Genomic DNA, 17,526 nt, shown 5'->3' with positions numbered 1-17,526 from the left:
AAGATATTTTCTTCCAACGAGAAACTGATGACGCAACTGTATATCTTCAAAGATTCTTTTTTAAGTCTGTGTTTTTTAGGCCTGTGTTTGCCAAGTCTTAATACTCTTGTAAGCCCACACAATACTTCTCGGTAGTGTAAACAGTGGTCTACCTTATCCACCTGCTGGGTTTAGCCAGGAAATTAGATGTGTTGGGAGGTATCATGGGTGGTCGGTAAATGACATACCTGCTTTTGACTCACTGAAAAACACACTAGAAAGATCATAAAAATGAGACTTTGCACACTAGTATCTACACGCACACTTTATTAGGTGCATCTTGCTCATACTGGGCTGAAGCTCTTTTTGCCATGTCCTAATCCTTCATGGCATAGATTCAAAAACATTACTCAGGCATTTGGGTCCTTATTGATCACACCTTCACTGTCAGCTGCACGTCCATGATATGAATCTCCGGTTCCACCACATTCCAAAGATGCCTTATTAGATTGAGGTCTGGTGACTGCCGAGGCCATCAGAGAATTGCAAACTCATTGTCATTTTCAGGAAACTGGTTTGAGACTATTTAAGCTCAACATCCTACAGGTTATTCCACTAAAATCAGGATAATGTCGAAAATGGGTACACTTTGGTCATTAAGAGATGGACATGGTCAGAAAGAACGCATGGGTAGGATGTGGAGTTTAAATGATGCTCAGTTGGGGCTCAAAGTATACACTTCACCATCACGAGCAGCCTGAACATAAATAGAAAGCAGGATTGCTTGCTTACATGAGATTCTGACCCCACCACACAAATTTTGCAGCAGAAATTAAGAATCATCAGAGCAAGAGAGGAGAAATGATGTGGGTTTCTGCTCTTGTTCCCATCTGCTTCAACATTTCGCCTCTACTAAAGATACTCTTCTGCATATCTTGGTTGTAACAAGTGCTAAATTAGTTACTGCATCAACAAGTGTTTTTTCCTGCTAATTTGACATTTCCTCTTTTTTGCTGTATTCCGTGTAAACGCTAAAGGTGGTTGTGTTGGGGGATATCCCAGCACATCTGCAGTTTCTAAAAAAAAAACTCGCCTGGCCCCAACAGCCACACCACATTCAGAGTCACTTAGAATCATCTTGATGACATTCACTTTGAACTTCAATAGGCCACGCAGACCATGTGTTCATGCCCGAATGTAGTGGGACGCTGACACGTGATCGTATGATTAGATAGTTGCATTAATAAGTAGTTAATCAGATGTACCTATCAAAGTGGGCAGGGAGCATCCATCTTTAGCAAAAAGCGTAAATTGGTAACTTTATTTTAGGGTAAATGTAGAAATAAAATACAAGAAGATATGAAGGCGCATTAGCTCCCTCTAGTGGCCACTAGTGATTTGAAAACAGCACAAATGAACGTAACATCAAGAATAAAAAACAGGAAAAAAAACAAAACACACACAACCCAGCAACTATCAGAACTAAAATTATTACATGACTACAGCAGTGCAATAAACACATTTTAATTAACAGTGCATTACTGTACAGGGTAGGTCTTGCTTGGGGGGAGAAATGTACAAAGCAGATGCTTTTAAATATTTTCATCTCTAATCCAAACACTGGACAGGGGGGGAAAGGTCCCTTTCAAGGTGAAGCGTCGGTTTCTCTTTTTTTGTTTTATTTTTTTTGCGTTTTTTTTAAACAAACATCCAAAATCTGCATTAACAGGCATTCCTAGTTTGTTACAATGCATGCTAGTTATTAAAACACTACACCAGAGTCCAATTTAATACAAAGCTGATGTCAGTTTAGAGGAAGAAGAAAAATCACAAAGGACCTGAACAAATAAATAAAAAAGTGAGCTCTGAATTCCTGTACAAGACTTTGTAGAATATCAATGTACAAAACATCACTTAAAAACATTTGTAGCTTAAACCGCTGTTACAAATACATTTTTTAAGCAAGTTCCCCCCCCCCCCCCCCCCTTTTTTTTTTTTAATCATTAGTATACAATATTTGAACACGAATGCACAAACATGGTCATTTGTGTCTGAGGTCTCAAGGATGTGAAAATCCAAAAAAAATTGTTTACTGCGCGCGGGAGGGTCTCATTTCTGTCTGCAAATAGTGAGATGTTTCAATTCAGGCCGTTTAAATGCTACAGTATTGATTCCTCTAAACACAGCCTAAACTAATTTCTTCATTCTGTTGGCGCTTTGCACACCGATCCCACTGGACGACAATCGTGGAGCCCGAGAAGAAGCATCGCTCAGTATTTTACTAAAGTTTCACATTTTATGCAATCAGTTAAAGAACACATTTGTTACTATGCAGACTCTTGTATCAACACTTGAATTTGTCACAGTGGGCCTCATGCAAGAACCACTTGCTTAAAGCAGATCCTTTCTACCATAATCTGAGATGACAATTTATACAATTTGGCAGGTGCATGCACATTTTCCCCCACACCCGTACAGCTGCATAATGACTGCAGTTGAAGGAACAGAAACTCAGCTGCCAGTTTATGATTATACACACTTAACTAGATGTAATGCTCTATAATATGACATCCTGCAATAAATCCTACCTTCATGAAGGTTGTAATTTCTGATTAAGTGGTTCCATAAAAAGGTGGTGATTCTGTGGAAGTGTTATGCACCAAAGTGACAGGCGTTTATTATTTTGCCCCAGTAAGATCACTAAAAGGCAACAAAACAGTAGAAACCCACTGTGAAAGCTGGATTTACTGCAGGACTGCTAGTTTTAGCCGTGCCTACCAAAATAAACCTGCAGCAGAGCCTCAGGTAGTCATGTAAGAAAGGCCAAAGTATTTCTTCTTGGAATCTAACAGCACACGTCATGGTTGGTGTTGCAGGCGAGGGATCACACCAACACCAAATGCCTCGCACAGGCCGTTTGTTCTTGGATTTAAAACTGGAACCACCTTGCCAGCTTGCTTGAAAACCCTCTTTTATATCACAGGTATATTCTTGTGTGTGATCCAGTAATCCAAAATGTTCTTGAAAATATTTAAGGTGGGATAAGAGCTCTGGAGCTGCAGAATCTGTCTTCAGCTTAGATCAACAACAACCGATTTAAATATCTTCCAGGTGCCTTCACAGGCGTCATACAGGATGTCCACTTTAAATAAAAATAGATTATTTGCAAAAAAATGAGTTCTAAACAGATGGTGAGTTTAAACATGTACATTACTACTAAAAATAACAGCAAATAACTGTCATATACAATAAACAGGAGGGAAATAATGGTTCCTGTGCTATATCAAAAACCTGTTACTACACAGTTTTTTTGGACTGCTAGTACTGGATATATCCAACATCAGGAGCTTAAATTCTTCTTCTTTATTTATTTATGTATTCTTTTTTAATGTGCAGATTGTGATTTTGTAAAGAACTATTGGACTGAATTAAGATGGTCTGTATAAGCACGTCAAACAAGCTCTTGCATGAGGCCCACTGTACGATCTTCATCTTGTGGCTCTCTGGGTTAACACTAATTTCCACACAGTGACTCAGCCTGTGCCTTCCCACACAAGCACCTCAGGAGAATATACCGACATAGTGATAATGCCCACAGGCATTGTAATGGCACTTTGATTGCTGCACACACACACACACACACACGCACGCACACGCACACGCACACGCTACGTTTTGTTTACATAATCGATCGCTTGAAGTATTTCCTTCACCTATCAGATTTAGTTTGCTCTTTAAATGCAATAAAGAGCCCCTGATGACTCATCGGGCCAGTAAAGTGACCTTTTTACTATGGAGCCCTTTACTTGAACTTTACAAATGATGATCTAGCTGAGGGCTTCAAATGCCGCGTTGGAGCACAAAGCTAGACTGTCTGGATCTTATAACGATACTCAATTTAAAGGACCAGTTTTCACAGGTCAGTTTTGAGATGCGTGTCAGTGTGTGGATCGGGTCCTGCTCAGATCTTCGCGTGCATTTGCCGAAGGGTCCGCCTTGCCACTGGTTCTTCCACCGTCACATGCCTGACACTGCAATAAATCCTTTTGGCAGGGCTCCATGGTGACAGCCACTCCCACGCCGCTGCGGCCTGAAGTCATGTGGGTCACCTCTGACCAAGTGTCCTGCTCTGGGTCGTAACACTCCACACTGTCGAGGAAAGTGCTGCCATCGTAACCTCCTGTAAGCACAGCACAGATCTGAGCTATGGATAACAAACACTAAGTGGAGTGAGTAAATAGGAGTTAGTTATTGCTACTGTGACTCATAAAAACTTAAATATTTACATTTTATAGTCACAAAAACTGAACAAGTTACCCAAGGTTAATCATGCCTTGCAAAATACATCTAAACACTTAACGGTTACACTACAAAGAGTTTTAATATGCAGACACATTAAAAAGAAAGCACACCCTGTTTCTAATTTTGACTTCCTAGGTAAACACAACATCACATGACATATTACACACTCTGGCATTATTTATTTAACACAAACTGAAACGCAGAAGCAGTGTGTGAAAACCAAAAAAACTAAATAAAAACAAACAAACAAACCTGCAAAGACGCAATTGAACAAACCACAAGACAACCGTCCATGGTGGTGAAGGCGTTATGATATGGGCATGTTTTACAGCCACAAGACCAAAGTACTGTTTACCAAAGTATTCTAGAGTCAAGTGTGAGGCCATCTGCCTGACAGCTGAAATTTGGCCAAAACGAGGTCATGCAACAGGCCAATGATCGCGAGAACAGTAGCAAAGCTACTAAAGAATGGCTGAAAAAGTAAACAATGAAGGTGTTGTAATATCCCAAAGTCCAAACCTCAACCTGAATGAAATGCTGTGGTGTGGTGCTCGTGACCTAAATGAGTACTGGCTCACACCCAATGATTGTAAATGTGGGAGGTGAACAAAATAATTGCATTGATATCGGTATAATAATTAAAACATATTTTGTAAATCAAATCGTTGCTTTTTTCTCAGCAGGCTTCTACGAGCTACATTACTCACCCAACACATAGATGCGTCCATGCAGCGCAGTGACTCCCAGAGCACTGCGTCTGTGCCTCATGGAGGCAGCAAAGCTCCACGTATCGGTTTCTACATCATGGCGCTCCACCGTGTTCAGCTGGTTGGTGCCGTCGTATCCGCCCATCACAAAGATCTGATTGCCAAGTGCACACACGCCTAAAAGAAAAGGTCAACTGTTTCATTTATTCAAACTAAATGTGGGCAGACACATGTAAGCACATGCCAGAACTGGCTGAAGAAAAGAGTAACGTCTACGCTACGGTCACAGGTAGCTTTGTTTTGACTGCCATCATAAAAAAAAGAAAAAAAAAAGGAAAAGACAATTAAAACTCCAGGCCAACCATGTATTTAAGGACACACAAAGAAAGGCATACACACTCCCCACATAAGTGTTTTGTTTTTTCTTTAATGCGTTTCTTGATTAAGAAAAATCATTGCCTCTGCCAAGGAGGTTGTGTTTATTTTAACACTTGTGTGAGGGTTGTAAAATGTTACCAATCCATTCAAATTTGGCTTACATCCACCATGATCTTAAAAGGTCAACATAATGATTTATTTGCTTAAAAAAAAAAAAAAAAAGAAGAGAAAAAAAGAAAAAGAAAAGAAAGAATCCTTATAACTTAGAAACTATGATCCTGACAAATAGGGCTGCACGATTAATCGTTAGAAAATCGCAATCTCAATTCATACTTATGTGCGATCTTATTTCCAAATGACAACAATTAAAAAAAAAAAGAAAAAAAAAAGACGATGACTGTACCGCATTTTGATCCGGGACGTAATCTGCATGAAAACAAGCGCTCACTCTTCCTGCTCAACAAATGACAAGGGCGGAGCCTTATACCACGTGATACAGAAGCTGGCTGCTAAAATTGGCAGGGAAAAAACAACGGAGAGCACGTCAGGGATGACGAGAAAGTGACTGGAGAAAATCCGTCCCGGTCAACCACCCAAACATCAATAATGGGAACCTTATACAGCGCTTCCCCATACCCGTCGAACTCCCGCAGGCACAAAGAAATTACGGAGGCTATCACTTATCACCTGACCAAAGATATGGCTCCCATCAACACTGTGCAAAACGAGGGATTTAGGAAAATGATCAACACCCTAGACAAACGAGTGCCGTCCCGCAACTATTTTTCTATTGTTGCACTACCTGCTCTATACACGCAGCGTCGAGGAACGGTGGAGATGGAATTTCAAGCAGTACAACATTTTGTGGCAACAACAAAATGTGAGACATTTGTTGTTTTTATGTTTATTTATTGTTTTTATGTTCAGTCTCAACTGTTACGAAGTTGATGTGCAGTTAATAAGTGCAATAAATATTTATACTGGAAAAGAAAATCGTGAGAGAATCGTGATCTCAATTCTAAGCAAAAAAAAAAAAAAAAAAAAAAAAAAAAAAATCGTGATTCTCATTTTATGCAAAATCATGCAGCCCTACTTACAAATGTGGTGTGTCAACATATATGAAGTACCAGCATAAAGATTTTAATTATCATGTCAAATTTGACCTCTTCAAGGTCAACACACAGATCTGGAGGTCATAGAGCTATTTAAAACATTTAATCATATAAGGTATGATCAATGGAGATTTTAAAGATAAAATTTTCTTTGGACTTCTGACCTATGTTTTTATTGTCAACATTTAATTTCTACTGCACTACAAACATTATTTTTTTTTAAGCAAATTGAAAACTAACGAAATCCAAAAAAAAAAAATTAAAAATGAATGAATACAAAACACAATACTAATCCCTTAAAATTTAAATAGTGCCCAAATGGTGAGGTGCTTGGGTGGGGGATTGTGCTCGGAGTGCTTCTTGTTTATTGACTCTGTGCAGAGACTGACAACATAGCAGATTTTGCCCACTGTAGCAAAGCCAAAATATCTCATGGACACCTTTATCCTATCACACACAGTTTAGAAGATGGATGCTGCCAGAGCAATGACACTCATTGGTTTGGGAAGTCCAGTTTCAAAACCTCAACCTGAGCATTTTTACCGTCTCCATCGGTATGTTTTGAAACCAGAAGTGAGGAGTTATCTCTGGATCTCTGTATGTTTGATTTAGTCTGAGCTGAAACTAGCGATTGAGCCCTAATAAGTCATGAGGAAAGTTCACTGAGATCACAGAAAAAAGTCGCTTAGGGCCATTTTCACTTAGATTTCTATTCAAATGGAAGTCTTTTTACAAACAGATACATGATTTACATGATATCGAAGTTTGACTGACCCACACAATCACTGAATTTCACACAGGTTTCAAGTAACAGCATTTGATTGTTAAAATATGAGAGTTTTTTGGTCACGGTTGACAGGACACGCTGTTCAAAACTGTGGACAGAGCGATAACCAGTGTTGACATGGTCAGACCTGTTACCAGTCGTTAACCCCAGATGCACGTTACAAAACACACCTTCTTCCTTTTATAACTTATCGCAGAAGTTAAAAAAGTAACACAAAACTAAGCTTACCAATTTGACAAAAGGGGCCACAGTCACGCTTCTGTTTATTTTACACCAAAATATGGAAAGTAGTAACAATAAGAGTACTAATAAGCATCCATACATAAAGACTTCCTGCCAAAGTCTTGGGTCTGTTCTCTAGATATGAGTAATAACTGCTGAGGTAACTAGTTTCTTCCCAGAGTCCAGTTGGATTTCACATCTCAAAGCTTGCCAAAAGACGTCAATAAAATGCCTAGATATTTTGGCTTCACTTTTTCCATATACACTCTACTGCAAGATTATTATAGGTTCTGTCTAATTTCTCAATTGTTTTTTCTTTTTTTTTGAGAAATGTTGCTTTTTACCTGAAATCTTTGTTTATTTGCTTTGCCTCACTATTAAGCTGCCCTTGCTGTCTGGTTTAAGTACTGCTTGGGTCTACCTAGCAAAAACAGGAAGGTCTGCAGGGGCAGGAAGTCTTGCAAATCTTTACAAATCACAGGTGGAAAACTGCACGGGCAGTTGTGTAAATTGATTGTTTTTCAGAAACGTTTTTCATCATTAGGAGGCAGCTTTACAATTCCTTCTTACCAGCTCCAGAGCGGACCGTGTTCATCGGAGCCATGGTCTTCCACTCATCCTTCTCAGGGTTGTAGCACTCACAGGAACTGAGCCGGTTGGCCCCGTCGAACCCCCCCACAGCGTAGAGCAGCCGGTTGATGACCGCCACACCCACACCGATACGTCGTGTTAACATCGGGGCTACCAGCTGCCACTGATCCTGTTCTGGATCATACCTGTGGAGAACCAACACAAACTAAGAAGGCTACATAGTTTGAAAAGAAAGTAATTATCGCTATATTTCCGAGCTTTAAATTCCCGTTTTCTTTTTGCCAACTAATAACATTAGTCAGTTTACTTATCGGGTTTCTAAATCGCAAATGTAACCAACTCTTGTAACTAATCATCCCAATGAATGAACCACTGCCAGGAGTCTGCTCCACAGATTCATTAGTTTCATTCCTCAGTATCTGTGGTTAGCCGTTGTGCTACAGTGCGTCATATGTGCTTTCGGATGTTACATGATTGTTCAGACTGGCTGGACATGTTCCTCTTTCACCGAGACTGTGGGCTACCTGCGTAAGATCTTCTATTTTAGGAACAAAGCCAACTTTTGGGTAAAGTTTCTGCCTTGAATTAAAATGTTCGTAATCCCAGTTTTAAATGGGTAGCAGTGAAAAATCTGGGGCAGGTTTATGTCAAGGTTAGTCAGAGCAAGGCCAATACGGCACCTCGGATATTTCTCATGGGACTTGATGGGCTCTCCGCTTCCCTTTTTGTTATTATTTATTAAAATGTATGTTGTTAAGTCACTGTTCATACCCAACACCAGAAAGCACCTAAACAAAGCTGCCGTTTCACAGGTGTGGATTAAAAGCTGCATCCGGCAGGATTATCTCAAGATGTTAAGCAATCTGAGAAAGAATGAGTATTAGTTCTTCTTGATCTGGTCATATAACAATGTTCGTACAAGCATTTCGTGCCAAGCTTAGATTGAGAGAGAAACAAAAGGTGTCTTGTTTCTCTTTTCAATTGTCACTAAGTTTAATATTACAAAAATATTTCCCTGTAGACTCAAACACCCTCACAGCAGCTTTGTGTGATCTAAAAATAAATTGCAGGAAGTAAAATGTTTCCAGGAAGTTACCCGATTACTTCTCTTGACAGACACAACCATAAGCCTTTCATTAAAATGACCTGTGCTGACCACATACTGTAATTGTTACTTAACTATTCAACCAGTAAAAGACTGCTGGTTTTCTTTCTACATTCAAACACACATAATTGATAAAAGAATAAATTCAAAATAGGCAGAATTGGTCTGTGTAATAAAAGTAATACCATCTTCCATTATTAGCCAACTTGACTTACCTTTCCACACTATTATGATGAATGCACCCATGTGATCCACCAACTGCATATACCATGCCATCGATGACCCCGACTCCGATTCGGTTCCTGGGCACGCTCATGGGTGCACACGGCAGCCAGCAGTTGTTCATAGGATTGTAACAGTCTAAAGCATTTGAGTCCATGTTACCATCAGGCGCGTTGTTTCTTCCACCAACAGCATAGAAAAGCCCACTGATCACACAGGCGGCCAGGCCGCTTCGGGGTACCTGCAGGTCGGCAAGCCTCAGCCAGGTTCCCGTGCAAGGGTTGTAAGCCTCCAGGTAGCTGAGCGACTGACGGAAATAACCCCCTGCTGTGTAGATGAGCTGCGGCACCTTGGGAGTTCTGCAAGAAATCACTTTGGTGGGTTTGTGGAGGGTGAGGTCCTGGAAGATCTGAGCCAGGTAGTCTTTACACTGTGGGTCCCAGTCCAGAGACTGAAGCTGGGTCTGCAGGAAGTTGGGGGTGAGGGAATGGCAGCGGACAGCCTGGAGTAAGGCTTGGACATACGGTCGCCTGTTCTCCCGGTCATATCGCACCCAGGCCACGCATGCCTGGAAGACTTCGGACTCACAGCGCACGTTGAGCTCGTCGCGGCTGATCAGGTTGACCAGCTGGCAGTGGGACAAGTTGAAGAATTCCTCTTGGGTTGCTACCTGGAAAGCAGGAGTACAGATTTAAAGTAACTTTTTATGATACACGTGTTGTTAAAGAATAAAGTACCTGGTGTGAGTAATTACAACAACTGGAAAGATTTTTCAAACAACTGATTAATATTTCTGAGCTAAAAGTTTCCAGACAGCTAATGACAGCTGCATAAGTCCAAAATCCAGACATATATGACTGAATGGAATCTAGACCAGCAGCAAATTCTCATCTAATTTTCTTACCTAAAGTAACTGCTGGATCAATTAAACTGTGCACAGTCTGTTCCAAATACAAACAGATTTATTTTAAATTATGGATCAATCATGTAATCTTTATCAGTTGGTTTTTGCTTATTTTGATCAATTATAACATAACGGTGAGGACAAAACAAACTCTTGCAACAAATAATCTCTTTCTAACAAAGGAAAACTGGTTTCCTACCCTGACAGCCACAATATATTTAAAAAGTCAAATCTCTGGTGAGCAGGCATGTATTGAATATTATACCATTTATAGGTTTTAACCTCACAGACAGACATGTGACACGTCTTTGTCATAAGCTGGACCTACCCTTGATCTTATCTCCTTATGAGGGAGAAATATTAACTGTCCTTTCATTTCTTGTACTGTGTTGTATCATCATCTTTTGCAGTCAGTTATGCTTCAGCCACCAGTAAACCCACATAGATACTCACAAGTCATCGTGACTCATAGCTTGAATTCTCTTGGCCTTCTTGTGAAGAGAATTCAAGCTATGAGTCTGCCAGTGGACTCATAGCTTGAACCCACCAGAAGAAACCACAATGCAGCAAGTGAAACATTGTTTACTCAGACCTCAAAACACTTTACACACAGATTTCCTGCCCCAAAAACTTGAACAGATTTGTAGAATGTTTAATTCTTGATATCTAAGTTACAAAATCATTACTTAAGCGCCACAAATTAGGAAAAAACAATTACAAGGAGTGGCTCCAACTTCATGTGCAGCCCAACAATGCAGTTCAGTGATTCTAACGAAAATGCTTTCATTCGAGATGCTATTTAAGCCTTACCTGGCTGAAGTTCATGTAGATGTATTCTCTGGCCTTCTGGTGGAGCTCTGTGCAACCGATCTGCTCTGCAAAGCTGGCAATGCCAATAGCGTTGCTGGGGTCAAGCTGCTGGACGAGGAAATCACAGCAGGCCTTGACCACGCTGTCTATCTGGTACATGACAGCACCATTCATCACATGGATGACACACTTCTCACCCACAGAGATGCTGGCTGTGTAGGCAAACTCTATCAGTCTGTCCATTACCTGAAATGGTGAAAAGACACAACGTAAGGGGTTGGACTGTGGGAGGTCAGTGCACAGATGAGAAAATTAGAGCGAGAGAAGCTGGAGAGAAAAATTATTTAATGCTATGCTAAATTCTGGAAGAAAGGAACCCAGATTAGCATCTCACAAGCTATCACGTCATAGATATTGTTTCGATCACACTCTATGTGAGCTCAGTAAACACCCAACGCAAGTAAAGGAAGTCAAGATAAAACTGTTTAGCCACTGTGCATACCTGTTTTACAGAGAGAGAGCTTACTTTTTAAAAAGGTGGAACTTCAGTCCTGAGTACCATAGAAAAATATTTATGCACTTTTACATATGACTCATAATTACTTTGAACATATTATTTGCTCATGGAAAAAAAGATTAAAAAAAAAAAAAGAAAAGAGAGAAATGCACTCAATCCATGGGTACACACATTTTCCGAATATAAATTACATGTATTGTAAAAATGTTTTAAGCACTTCAGATAAAGACATTAACAATCATAAAGTGTGATGTAGAAAATGTAAAATCCAAATATGCAGTCATATAGCAACAAGGAGGAGTCCTACAGAGCAACTAAAAAGGGCAGGCATCGTAGCAAACCCTCCAAGATGCTTGGAATAACCCATTTGGTTAATAATCAGTGTGATGTAAGGCTGATATTCATTTAGTTTTGACTTTTAATTGCACTTGTACAAAGATAAATGATAAAGAAAAACAGTGGATGGTGTTATCTATAAAGGTATGATCATCTGAGTATGGTTTTAAAGCAATTCTGACTTTCTGTTTCACTTTAAAGCAGTGCAGGATTTTTGTGGGAGTGGAGCCATTTTTTTCTAACAATGCTGGAAAAGCCCATTGTGGTATACAGCTTGGTTTTAAAGTTACAATTCCCATACATACTGGATTTTCCTTGTAATAATGTGAGGCCGGTTTATGCTGAAAGAGGAGTAACTCGATTCCCATTTAGTTATTCGGAAGTCAACAAATAAACACAATACTACAGCTACATTTAAATGAGTACAAATCAAACAAAACATTCAGGCAAGGATAAAACAGACTAACCTTGGGGTGAATTCCTTCGATGGGCACCAACTCCATACCGCACTCCTTCAGGCCGTTGGTGAACATGGCCCTGAAGACCGGGGACGAGGAGGCCAACACCACCTTGTGAGCCACAAAGTCCACCGCCTCCAGGTCCTTGTAGCGCACGCGTAGCGTGACGTCGCACAGCTGCCGCTCCAGCCGCAGCTCGTTCATGATGGCGAAGGCGGCTGACGTGTGGCTCTCGAGCGTGTAGCTGAAGACGCGGTGACCATTGCGCGTGGACGGAGTCACCAGCGCTTTGTATTCTGTCAAACACTCCGTCATTTCCTACCCTTTCTCCTCCTCTTTGGTCGCCTTCTCAAGAACAGTGGACGGCGTTATGGGGCATCCTTGCACCACATGCAGGCATGGGTCGAAATAAAAGAATTTAATTTGAGGAATTTGGTAGACAGCCAAACAGAAAGCTCCAGGCCCTCCTGACTTTTCTATGAGTAAAAGAGTTATGTCTGGTTTATAAAAACATGGGGATTTCCTTGCTATGTTCAGTACTTCAGTCCAGCCATTCGCCCCATTATGGCATTACTAGAGCGTTGAATGCAAGGCTGCCACTCATGGCTGCATGTACTAATATATGCTGCAGTTCCAACATAATTAAAATGCCTTGAATTAAGGGTCCCTCTGGTTTTGTTTGAAGGTTAACTTTTCAGAGAAAGAGTTAGAGAATAGCAGGCAAAGTAAGAACTGCTCCAGACTCAGATCAGTTGTTTGTGTTGGCAACACAGTTGCTTTCCTTTCCACTTCTCTATTATTTCAGCAGAAACGTATTAATCATACCCAGCAATATAAACAGTCAGTTTGCAGTACGTCTCTGTTATCTTGTCTTCCTCTGAGCCTTCTAATCAAATATATTTTGACTGCTCAAAAAGTCTTCAATCAAACAACTCAAGAGCTGTGCCAGATTCACAAACTGTGCAGATCAATCTTGCACAGTGATAAAAAAATAAAATAAAATCTATTGCTTTGTTACAAAAAGTAATAATCAAAGCTGTCTTCAAAAGAGCTATTCAGAGTCCGAGACTCTAGGTGAGGCAGTTGAGCCTTTAGGAATGAAGTGGTAGCGGTGTTTCGTTGTTTTCTCTGGAGAAGCCTTCCTTGAGGATGCCCACCTATTTGTTTGTTTACTTACTAAGAAGCAGTTGGTTCAGCTGACAGCTGGGGAGAGAAAGAGAGAGAGCATGTGTTTGTTTCATACTGATAAACTCTGCTTCTCTGCTCGGTCTACATACGTACATCAATGCCTTGCATAGCGAGTGATTCAGCACTATTCTTTACCTATGAACTCATACAACAAAACTTTATCAATGCAGTGACACATAATTCTCTGTCATTCTTCCTCATGCACTCCACTTACAGTCAAGGCTTTGTCTTTGTAACGATGACTATGCAGCTCATTAAAAAAAACAAAAAACAAAAACCATCTTCTGCTTTTATGAGTCCCAAACTCTAGTTCTCTCTATCAGTCGCCAATACTGATGCACGGATCCAGTTTTGTTTTGTTTTTTACCCCAGTTCTGATACGACACGATTACCTCAACTCAACATACAATAATAAGGTATGTGTTGGTACTGGGTACCAATCCAGGAACAGTGTTTATTTAATACACTGTATTTGAGTAACGAAAAATACTTATCAGGCTTGATTTAAAACATTGCTTTACTAATTCTGTTTGCAATCCAAGACAATTTAAAAAACAAAGGGAGTACTACAATAGCTGTAAGGGCTTATCCAACAGGTGCTCTTAAGTAGGGCAGATGCAAAGTCAGGCTACGTCCACACTAATGTGTTTTGAAAACGCAGCGTTTTCTCTCCGCTTTGACCTCCCGTTCACACTGAGACGGCGTTTTCCTCAAGAAAAAACGCAGCATTTTGAAAATGCTCTCGAAAACACATACATTTCAAAACGGAGCTGTCCCGTCGCAGTGTGGACACTCGAAAACGCAGACTTTCTAAAACGATGACGCATTTTAGTCATGTGATGCAGTCATGTGAGCAATTAAACAAAGATAGCCGAGTGCATTATACAGCAGTTGTTTTGATTGCTCTCAACTTTGACAGCCCTAAAAAAGATTAATATCAGTTTGTACATGCTCCGGATAGCTTTTCTTCAAATTCTTTAGTTCTCACTTGCTTTTGCGTGAAAATGACTGAAAATGCTAGTGTGGACGCCGTTTTCAAATCTATCCGGGCTAGTGTGGACGTAGCCTAATGCGTTTTCATTTGTCATGATAGTTTCTCCTTATCTGGCATCGCTTCACACACAGGTAGTGTGCACAGCTGATAAAAGACAGGGTGAAGTGAAACACGCAAAAGAAAAACTGTTGGTGAGGAACTCAAGTGCCTGGAATCCTACCTATTACTTTCAGTACTTTTAAAAGTAAAAAACGTCCACATAGAGAGGCTAACAATATAAGCAAAACAGCAAGTAAGTGTAAGTGAGTGTGTAAGCAGCAGCTAGGGAGTGCTGCTCATTTTGAAGGACAACGCCGTGACTTAAATTAGGCTTTAATTTAACAGGCCAGCATGAGTAAGTGTGCTCTTGCTCTGCCCTGTTGCCAATCCACTGGGGGTTTGAACAGAGGGAACAGTTTGTTCAAACCAACAGCAGAATCCAAGTACATCCATTGCAGCATCTTCCAGACATGTTTAAACCAAATTAGGCTAAGAAAACAAAACAATCTTTTAATCAGAGTCAAGAGGTACTTTTATCGGAGTAATCCAGGAGGAGGAGAGGGCTCTGGCTCTGCAGACTGGCTTACAAACAAATACTTCTACAGGTAATATGTGGGATCAGATCCACTACGTTGAACCCATTAAGTTGAAAATTTAATGCCTTCATTTTTATTCCAATCCCACTTCTTCTTTTCAGAATATGAACTGCCTGCAACATTGACGTACAATACAAGAAACATGTGGTTAATGTCTGTTTGGAGCCCTCTGATCAGGAAGAGTCTGAATTACTCAGCAACAATGCTGCTGTGAGGGTTCAGTTATATAACAAAGCACCCGTGAGTTGTGTATACACACCAACACAAACACACACGCACACTGATCGTTAAGTGAAGCATTGATAAAAGGACGCAAAACAAAAGGCCAGGTTCTATGACCTTGTAGCTTTCCAATCTGCAAATAGGTTACCGTGTTCTTTGCAATCATTAAAGATTAAGGGGGAAAAAAACCCAAACTCAGTTTGAGAGTTTTTCATCTTACCAACAAATGGGAACACGTCAGTGACCATGATGGAACTCGTCATGAGGAAGTCAGCCAGTTAAGCTCGCTGTAATATGAAACACACCGCGATTCACATTTACTGCTGTGCCTCCCCCCTTCCAGGATTCTGGGTGAAATAGTTTCACAGGAGAACATATTGCTCAACTCGCCCACTTTCCACAGCAGACAGAAACGACTCACTGACAAACAAGCTCTCCAAGTCCCACACTATACCTGCTGCATTTCTCTGACATTTCATCAATAATAAAAACACGTTTTTGGGTATGATGAATGCGACAGGTATAACTGGGTCCAAGCCACTCTAAAGACAGTATCTGTTGTTGAATCAATCAATTGATGAATCAGCTGACAAACACTGCACGTATTATGATAACATTTATTGTTAAGACATTTTATAACCTACACATGTGGGAAATCCTGAAATTTCACATGCCATAAGCCAAATGACTCCTAGCAAACATCTGGAGGGTTTTACTCCTCTAACATGAAAAAACTTGTTCATTACAGGTTCTAGAAGTGCAATTAAACTGTCACTCGACGGTGACACTAAACAAGGAAGTTTCAAGGAGTTGGCAGCAGTAAATCCTTACTAAAGGACGAACTCAAACAGAAACTGAAAATGTCCAGTATACATCTTTAAAAGACGAACGTGAACGATAAACCAGCGATTTATGCTGATGCTGCTAAAAATCTTCCACTGCAACCCTAATCTTGACAAGAAAGTTGGCTCATCAACAGCACAGTAATAAAGATGCACACTCACCCCTGACAGAGACCCCGCACGTCGGTTTGCGTGCCACCCTTCAGGCCTACAGGTCTTGGGTGTCTTACAACAACTGGAGGGACTCTACAAGTTTAACAGTTTGATCTGAGCTACACCTACAGCTGTGTCAGCGATTTTTATTTTATTTTGTGCTACAAAGCCAGCAAACGCAATCGAGCCAGAAGTGAAACAAACACAAGTACAGAGTCCAGCGCGTTTCTCGGGCATTTTGGCAACCAGCTCTCTTCGGTGACTCATCGTGAACTCTTCACCGAGCAAACAGTGGAACTGGATGTACCAAAACATGACCCAGAAGTGAAGCCAGTCCTTTACATAAACCCTGATGGACTTGGATTTCCGCGCCATTTACCTGACATGAAGAGCACACAAAAAGCCACCGTGTGTCCTCTACGAGGATCATTTCTGAGCTTGCGTTTGTAAAACAAAAATAATCCACAGACCTGGCATGCAAAGGTAGAGGAGAGCAAGAAAAATCGGCTGCAGGTTTCTGGTGGGTTTGCAACGACGGTGAACTCAGAAGGTCTCACGATGAAAGAGCCGTAATCCCCATCAAAACAACAAGTCAAACGTTTCGGAAACAGAGCTGACAGCAAAATAGGCTCCTAATAATAGACAGTAGAGTAACGGCTGTGAGCCGAGCTCGTAACAAACGTGCTAACAAAGCGGTATCAAAATATATTCTTGCTAACCCGCCCGCACAAAATCCAGATATGTCCAAACAACTGACATTAATCACTAATGGCTCCTTAAATTTGGAATAACAGAGAATTACCGTAGTCTAGAACAATTCCTCCATCGCGGTCTGCCGAGCCCCGAGCCACACAGAAAGGAGGGGAAAGCTGTAACTCAGCGTGACTAAGCATTGTACCGGCCTCATCTCGCCTTCACAATAAGAGCTCGCCACCAAAGCGTTGGCCCGCCTCTGTTTATTACTAATGGCAGACAAACGCTCCCCGTGGGAGGGGGCTTTTATTGAGAAGGAATTCTGAAAACGAAGGAAAAGCTGGGCCAATTTTTGGCAGGGAGCCAAAA

At 40.8% G+C, this 17,526-nt stretch overlaps 1 protein-coding gene across 1 annotated transcript; it reads right to left on the bottom strand.

The window, feature by feature from the left end:
* Nucleotides 1-1,487: 1,487 nt before the first annotated feature.
* Nucleotides 1,488-17,392, bottom strand: keap1b (kelch-like ECH-associated protein 1b). The gene is made up of 7 exons (XM_082536968.1): nucleotides 17,267-17,392; nucleotides 12,440-13,633; nucleotides 11,120-11,365; nucleotides 9,399-10,075; nucleotides 8,058-8,263; nucleotides 4,989-5,165; nucleotides 1,488-4,159 (listed from the first exon to the last, which is right to left on the bottom strand). Exons 2-7 carry the CDS (start codon nucleotides 12,743-12,745, stop codon nucleotides 3,918-3,920), a joined length of 1,854 nt encoding a protein of 617 aa, XP_082393094.1. The 5' UTR covers nucleotides 12,746-13,633; nucleotides 17,267-17,392; the 3' UTR covers nucleotides 1,488-3,917.
* Between the last annotated feature and the right edge of the window lie 134 nt (nucleotides 17,393-17,526).

Source organism: Aulonocara stuartgranti, assembly GCF_965226115.1.
Source record: "Aulonocara stuartgranti genome assembly, chromosome: 6".
Lineage (NCBI taxonomy): Eukaryota > Metazoa > Chordata > Actinopteri > Cichliformes > Cichlidae > Aulonocara > Aulonocara stuartgranti.
This window is presented reverse-complemented; position numbering and strand designations above follow the sequence as displayed.

Bases quoted from the DNA above. Each gene is read 5' to 3' on its own strand.
- keap1b (XM_082536968.1), bottom strand. From the start codon at position 12,745: ATGACGGAGTGTTTGACAGAATACAAAGCGCTGGTGACTCCGTCCACG. The intron at 8,264-9,398 runs GTAAGTCAAGTT...GGTTCTCCACAG, and splicing joins CATCATAATAGTGTGGAAAG to GTATGATCCAGAACAGGATC. The intron at 4,160-4,988 runs GTGAGTAATGTA...CTGTGCTTACAG, and splicing joins TGGACGCATCTATGTGTTGG to GAGGTTACGATGGCAGCACT.